Source organism: Elephas maximus, chromosome 2, assembly GCF_024166365.1.
Source record: "Elephas maximus indicus isolate mEleMax1 chromosome 2, mEleMax1 primary haplotype, whole genome shotgun sequence".
NCBI classification, from domain to species: Eukaryota; Metazoa; Chordata; class Mammalia; order Proboscidea; family Elephantidae; genus Elephas; species Elephas maximus.
In genome coordinates, this window is record NC_064820.1 from 148,559,048 (window position 1) to 148,566,619 (window position 7,572).

A 7,572-nucleotide genomic window follows, 5' to 3' on the forward strand; every position below is an offset into this window, starting at 1 on the left:
GCAGTCCTACTCTGTCCTATAGGGTCGCGATGAATCGGAATCAACTTGACAGCAACGGGTTTGGTTTTTTTGTGTTTTTTTCTGGGTTATATGTATATTAGTGTATATATAAGAATATATATATATATTTAAAAGAAAAAAAACCTGTTTCTGTTGAGTCTATTCTGACTCATAGCGACCCTATGGAACAGAGCACAGCTGCCCCATAGTGTTTCCAAGGAGAGTCTGGTGGATTCGAATTGCCAACATTTTGGTTAGCAGCCGAATGCTTAATCACTGCACCACCAGGGCTCCATATATATATTAGTACACACATATATATATATATATACACATTAGTATAAATAGATTAGTATATATATAGTATGTAAATTAGTATATATATTCAGTTGAAACATGAAGCTCATACCCACTTTTCTTAGTTTCCTAGTGCTGCTAAAATAGAAATTTCCTAAGTGGCTTTAAAGAACAGCAACTTATTTTTTCACAGTTCAGGAGCCTAGAAGTCTGAATTCCCGGCACTAGCTATAGGGGAAGGCTCTTTCTCTGTTGGTTCTGGGGAAAGATCCTTGTTTCTTGCAGCTTCTGTAGCCCCGGTGTTCCTGTTTCTTGTATGTCTTCATATGACATCTACCTTTCCCCTGTTGGTTCTTGCTTGTCTCTGTCTAATCTGTTCTGTTCTAATGCAGAAGTCATTAGGTTTAGGACTCACCCTACACTGATATATCATTAACATAACAAAGACAATCCTATTTCCATATAGGATTTCATCCACTGGTATAGGGGTTGAGATTCCAATACATATTTCAATATTTCAACACAACTCAATCCATAACACCCACTGTCTGAGAGAAGCTCAGAAAACCTCCTTGGCTGAACCTGTGCCCCCGACCCATGCACCTACCCATCACTACCTTATAATGTTTTATGTTTCTCCTAGGTAGCAGACGGGCCAGCACACTGTGACTATCTGTCTTAGGTCTGTGTCCCATGCCAAGATGCCTGATAGCCTTCAGCATCGAAGGGGAACAAAGGTAACAACTGGAATCCCTTGACTTAGAAATCCAGTTTGTTGCTCTTTGGTATATATGTCTCTATAAATAAATAACTGAGAAATTTGCTCTTCTGTCCCAACTAAGGCTTTAGAAAATATGATTGGATTTCACTGTGGACCCACAATTTCTGTACCAGAGAAGATAATAAAACACTCCCTGACCTGGGACTCTTTTGCAAAAACTCTGTCTCCACCAGCCCTATGCTGGAGAGGGTTTGTTGGCTGATGGTGGGCAAAGCTTAAGGGGGCACATGACCGCAGGGACCAGGGTTATTTAGGTCATCAGAGAATCCCACCTTTGGCCAAGAACTGCTTGTAGTGCAAGTGACACCCAGATATTGCTTGATGTTGTAACTGATAGAAAATAAAAGCCAAGCAAAGCCATTTGAGAGACTCTGTCTCTTCGTGTTATGAACTTTCCATATTATTGTTGTCAAAAGTATCCAAGTACAACCTAGCCCACAAGGCAAGGGAACAATTCTCATTTTGACAGTACCTAAAAATGAAATACTCTTCCCCAGTAGCTTTCTCCTCAGTAGACCTTATCCTATAACAGCAGACACTGTTCCCAAGCCTTTTCGCCCACAGGTCGTGGAAGTGGGCTATTCTGTTGTCAGACCACTCAACCCTAACCTCAACCCTGCTTGCACCTGTCCATCACGCAGAGCCAGGGAGGCTGAACAGAGTGGTTGTGGGCAGTCTGCCCCCTTCCAAGTGGCCAGGCCTGCCTTGAGGTATTTGTAAGGACCTCCCTTTTCTGAGATCCTGTAATGTGTTCTGGGTACTGTCTCTCCTCCAGGGGCGCACACTCCTGACCTAGACACTAGTTTGTACTTCACTGTTGCATTTCAAAGGCCTTTATTCATTCAGACGCTATTTGTACGGCCAGCTGCTATATAAGCACTTAGGATGCCTAAGTTCTCTGCCCTTGGAGAGCTGGTATTTGAGCAAGGGGAAACGTACAATAAGCATGATACGTTAAAAAAAGAGAGAGAATCTTAGAAGGTAAGAAGTGTTCTGGAAAAGAAGCCAGAAGTACTGGGCAGCAGGTTGCAGGATTAAGGTGAGATGGATAGCTGCAGCCACAGTACGCCACCCAGACAGCCTAGTTCAAGGATCCCTTAGGGTCAGTCCCTCAGTTGTCACTGGGCCCGGCATGTGTGTATACTAGTGGAACATGTCAGGGGAATAGATGACTGTGTTTGATCCCAGGGTTTCTCTGCTTTGTACTATGACCCCAACTGGTCTATTCCAGGCCACTGCTCCTGGTTTAGCTTCAAGTACTTTCCTCTTAACTTTGAACATGTCCGCCTTGTTGAGTAGTCTAATCTCCCAACTCCTGGATTTACCAAAGTGCTGCCTGCTCCCATGTCAGGTGCATGGTTGGTTTCTCAGGACTCCAACCCCTCACCAGTCCTGTGCCTCCCTCCCCAGCACCCACAGAGAGCAAGGTCTCAGACCTGCTCACAGCCTCCCCTAGCAGCAGCTCTTAGGGTACCCCTACAACCAAAACCAAACCTATTGCTGTCGAGTCGATTGCAACTCACGATGACCCCATGTGCTTCAGAGTAGAGCTGTGCTCCACAGGATTTTCTTGGCTATAATCTTTATGGAAGCAGATTACCAGGCCTTTCTTCTGTGGCACTGGTGGATGGGTTCAAACCACCAACCTTTTGGTTCGCACCACCCAGAACCCCGTATATACCCTTCATAACTGTGAACCCTACAACCTGTGCTGCAGGCCTTCACATCTGTATGTAGGATAAAGGGTCTTATTATAATTGTAGAAATCCTTGACCCATTCTGCCCATTGACCAAATTTGTAGCTTTCTTTTTTTAGACAGTAAGAAAAAAAAAAATCTAAAGACCAGCTTTCTTTTTTTTTGTGTATATTTATTCCAAAATAAATCATAAAACTTTAAACAAATTATTACAACTGGTTTTGATTTAGAGTAGTTTATTTTGTTTTTAAAATTGCAACAGCTTAAAGAGGTGGCATTTTAAATTCAATAAATAGAATAAATAATATTGCATCTTCATACTCTGCCTCTCCCGTATTCTTTCTGGAAAGTATCCAGGAGACGCTTTAGAAATGTCAGCGTGTTGCCTGTTGTGGTTTGGTTGCATGGCTGTTCACAGGAAAAAGTCTGTGGGAATAAAAGTTGACAATGACAGGGTAACTAAAACATTACAACCCAGCAGTACTCAACCCAGCAGCCCCAGGAACCACCCTGGCCACAGCCCGGTGGGGTGTGGAGGGTGTTGGTGGGAAACGGGATGGACAGGCAGGGAAGTGGAGACCTAGAACAAACGGATGGTCCAGGGCTAGCATTTTGTGCAGACAGTGCAGGTGGTTGACTTTGTGGGTCTGTTCATACACACATACACACACACACACACACACACACACACACACTTAGATACCTGTCAAGTCGTCCTAAATCTCTCCATTAGAGGAAACCTTTCCTTGGAAGTCCTTGGAGCCTAACATTGTATCATTGCCTTTTTTGGTTCTCCTTCCAAGCCCATCTATAGCATAACAGCTAAGAATGGAGACTTTAGGGTCACATAGGCCCAATCCGGGTTTAAATCTCAGCTCTGCCCACTTGTTAAGTATGTGGCCTCAGGCAAATCATTTTACCTCACTGAGCCTCAATTTCCTCCTTTATAAAGTGAGGGTGATAAACCTAATGATGTCGCCTAAGCTAGGTACTCAATGAAACAGTACAGTAAAATGTGTGAAAGCCAGAACCTGTGTAAGATGGAAACCTGACAGAGAAAGAAAACTCAAATGTTTTCCATTGATGGCCATAGAAAAGTGGTAAGACGGCACCCTGTCAAAGGCAGAAAACTTACGAGACCCAGAAAAACAAGATAGTCCGGTTGAGTTGCAGCTCTCACAGGTTTCACTGTATATATTAAACACTTAGAACTGAAGGCTATTGGTGGTAGAAACACAATAAAGATAACGTTCACTACTCACCATGCTGCTAAACAGCTAAGGTAAGGGCTGTTGAGCTGGTCTCAGGTAGAAATGCTAATATAATACTCAAGGAAGCCCAGTGCTGAGAAAAGGTCCACGGGGCCCACTCCCCCAACCAGAGTCAGCGCTGATCAAATACTTGCTCTAAAGACTAGAAGAACATCTGGTGGACATTTAGGGCAAGTGGCAAGCTTCCACCTGTGATCTCTTTACACGGTTTCTTAAAAACCATTTCTCTTTATGTAGCTTCTTAAAGACCAGTTGTCACTGAGTAGATTCCAACTAATGGCAACACCATGTATGACACCTCCTTAGCCAACCAAAAAGAGATCCCCTTTAATTTACAGGCTACAACATCCATTCAGTAACCAAACTGAATCTCTAGAATAGTTTAGTATTATGGAGCTGTAGCCCTGGATTCTCTAGACCTTAGCTTCTAATGGCAGTTAGGGTGAATTCTTTCATTATTCCATAAGTGGAGAGCACATAGGTGGCCACATAGGTGTGAGCATACTTTTAAAAGCCTTTTTAAACCTGAAGAAACAATGGGCTCTCTGGAGGCAGATCTCACTTTAACTCTAGTTGATTCTGATTAAATTTCTTAGACATCCCTTATCAATCTTGAACTACCAATTCCAACCATATCAACCTTTGTCATTCAAATAGAACTGATGGCAACATTCACTTTAAAATCACTAACCACAGCAAATCACATAGAAGAATAAACTCACTCGGCAGTTTTTCCTCTGCAAGTCTTCGACCGTTTTTTTCACCCGGTTGAAACTCAGTGTGAATTCGCTTTGCACTGTTTCGTCGGTCAGCTGGGACAGCCCCTCCTGGAAGCACGGTGTGGTGCAGTCGTCCTGGTAAATAAGAAATTGTGAAAAGAAACATTGAGAGAACAGGCTTTGAGAAGGAATCACAAAGAGGATGATTTCAGAAACTATTTTAATTGAACCATTGTAACCCAAACTTGCATTATTTTTAGACAGACCCCTTGCCATTCTAGGAAATGATCTTCAATATTTTAAGATGAGGCAGTTTTCCACAGTGACACTCCCTGAAGAAGGTTTCTTGAATATTCCATCCAGGGAACATGAGGCCTGTGGGTTCTGGAAATAGCCAGCTCTGAGTCTCCTTTTCAACTGATGCTCCCAAGTTCTAAGTCCTGTCATAGTGGATTTGAAAATACAGAGACAGGAGCAGCCTTTTCACACCAGCCTGATGAGGTGCGCCAGTTGAACACAGCCAGTGTTCGAGCAGCAGCTAAAATCTTGGACTATAAACCAAGGAGGCTGGGGGTAGGATATAAATGTGTGCTTCCTCCTCAGAAGGCATCGTATACTCATCTCATGGATGGACCGTGATGGGTATGACGTCTGACCTCAGCTGGGGTGAGAAGCTCAGATCATCCCTGGCCTTGTTTGAGGAAGTCAAGCACTATGAATTGGATAAGTGGCTTTTCCTTACACTAACCACGTTCCTCCATCTGTCCATCTGTCTATGTGGCATTTGAATTAAGAACAACAGAATCAGAACCTTTTTGCTCCCGTTTTTCTCTGTCAAAGTGGGGAGTTCCCCTCTCAGAGCCCTGTTCTCTTCCCCTCCACCCACAATCTCAGAAACTCTATCTTCCCAAAGCACAGCAATAACCAAAACCAAACCAAACCTGTTGTCGTAGAGTCAATTCCAACTCCTAGCAACCCTATAGGACAGAGTAGAACTGCCCCATAGAGTTTCCAAGGAGTAACTGATGGATTTGAACTGCTGACCTTTTGGTTAGCAGTCATAGTGCTTAACCATTACGCCACCAGGGATTCTGAGCACAGCAATAAAAAAACCCTAAATTATCTAGGAAGAGAGGGAGGTAGGAAGAGAGAAGGGAAGGAGAGAAAGAAAGAGGGAAGGAAGGAATGGAGGGAGGGAGGGAAAGAGGGAGGCTGAAAGTAGACAGGCCTTCAGGGGAAGTCATAGTTTGTGCCGGATGAAAGATTAAGTGGCGTCAATTTATTTACCTTGTCTCACAACCCTGGAGCTATTGGCAAATCGGTCAGAAAGCTGTATGAGTTATACAATTTCTGTCTTCATTCCCGTTTGATTTAATTTTGCACATGCCACTAATCTAAAAAGATAGCCAAGCTTCTTTTTAAAACATTAAAAAATGTTCAAATTTCTATAGGGGCAGAGAAACTTTTTGTAGTCTAGAATTTCAGGAGCCTGGCTTTAAAAGGGAAACCCTGGTGGCATAGTGGTTAAGTGCTACAGCTGCTAACCAAAGGGTCAGCAGTTGGAATCCGCCAGGCGCTCCTTGGCAACTCTGTGGGGCAGTGCTACGCTGTCCTCTAGAGTCTCTATGAGTCAGAATCGACTGGACCGCACTGGGTTTGGGTTTTGGTTTTTTGGCTTTAAAAGAGAATATTAGTCTGTCACAACTAAAATGAACAGTTTCTTACTTAAAAGAGAGAATAAAGCAATTCATTTTTACTTGAAAACGAGATGAAGGTTTTATTCTTTTACTCTACTTACAGAAGGGATGGGAAGGCACAAACAATCAGTCACCTGCAAGAGAGAATTTTCAGTGTGAAGATTCCAGGAGTAAAAATGAAAATTAGTTGGGAAAGTTCTTAAAAGAGGATTTACTCACATTGCCGCTGCACTCGCATTTGGAAGGTGGATGTTCCTAAGGTGGATGGACAAAGAGACAAGAAACCACAGTGGGTGATAAGTTTTTTCATCCTCCTATATTTCACTTAAATTTTCAGTAGCTGTCTACCCCTGTCCACACCCACCTCCAAAACCTACCTGCAGCTTTTGGATGAGGTAGTTGACATCCTTGGTCCCCCACGAGCTGAAACACGTCTTCCCAGCCATGGAGCAGAGGAACAGGGTAGAAGCCAGAAGAGTGGACAGCAGCATCTTTACAAGAGGTTAGAAGTCGACCTGCAGGCACCTTTGAATCAAGCCATATTTAAAGCTCCTTTCCAAACATGGAAAAACCCTGACATCAAACTGATACCAAGAGCCCACTTTTTCTCTGTAAGTTTGGGCCACTTGATAATGAAAAAAAAAAAATCAAGCTGAGTCACTTGACAAAGACAGTGTTACACTGTGGTGGGAAATATCATTCCTCAGAAAAGATACTCTTCAAAAAATACTGACATGCTGCAGGAAAAGTTAAAGATCTTAAAACCATACTTTTTTTTAAGGCAGGGATTCTGATTGTGAAAGTTAGAATATTTTCCATGAAAGCCTAGGTCTGTATTTTCCCCCTTGACATTATTGGAAATGCTGATATAATAGCCAGTCGTGGGCGCTCACATGAAGGGGAGGGCTGGGGGGTGAGGGTGACAAGTGATGCTGCAGGATAGCTCTTTGTCAGCTTTCTCTCTCGGTAATTGTAACCTCAGAACTACTCTTCTTTATCCCCAAGTCTTAAAGATGTCTTTCATGCCTGGGACCACATTCCCCAACTCACATAAATGCATCCGTGAAGAAGTCTTTTGTACAAGTCGCTGAAGGAGGAAATTTTCAACTG

General features: G+C 43.1%; 1 protein-coding gene across 1 annotated transcript; it reads right to left on the minus strand.

Annotated features, from left to right (window-relative positions):
• Positions 1 to 3,090: 3,090 nt before the first annotated feature.
• On the minus strand, positions 3,091 to 6,953 carry IL9 (interleukin 9). The gene is made up of 5 exons (XM_049858489.1): positions 6,840 to 6,953; positions 6,682 to 6,717; positions 6,564 to 6,596; positions 4,769 to 4,900; positions 3,091 to 3,201 (listed from the first exon to the last, which is right to left on the minus strand). Exons 1-5 carry the CDS (start codon positions 6,951 to 6,953, stop codon positions 3,091 to 3,093), a joined length of 426 nt encoding a protein of 141 aa, XP_049714446.1.
• Positions 6,954 to 7,572: the final 619 nt, after the last annotated feature.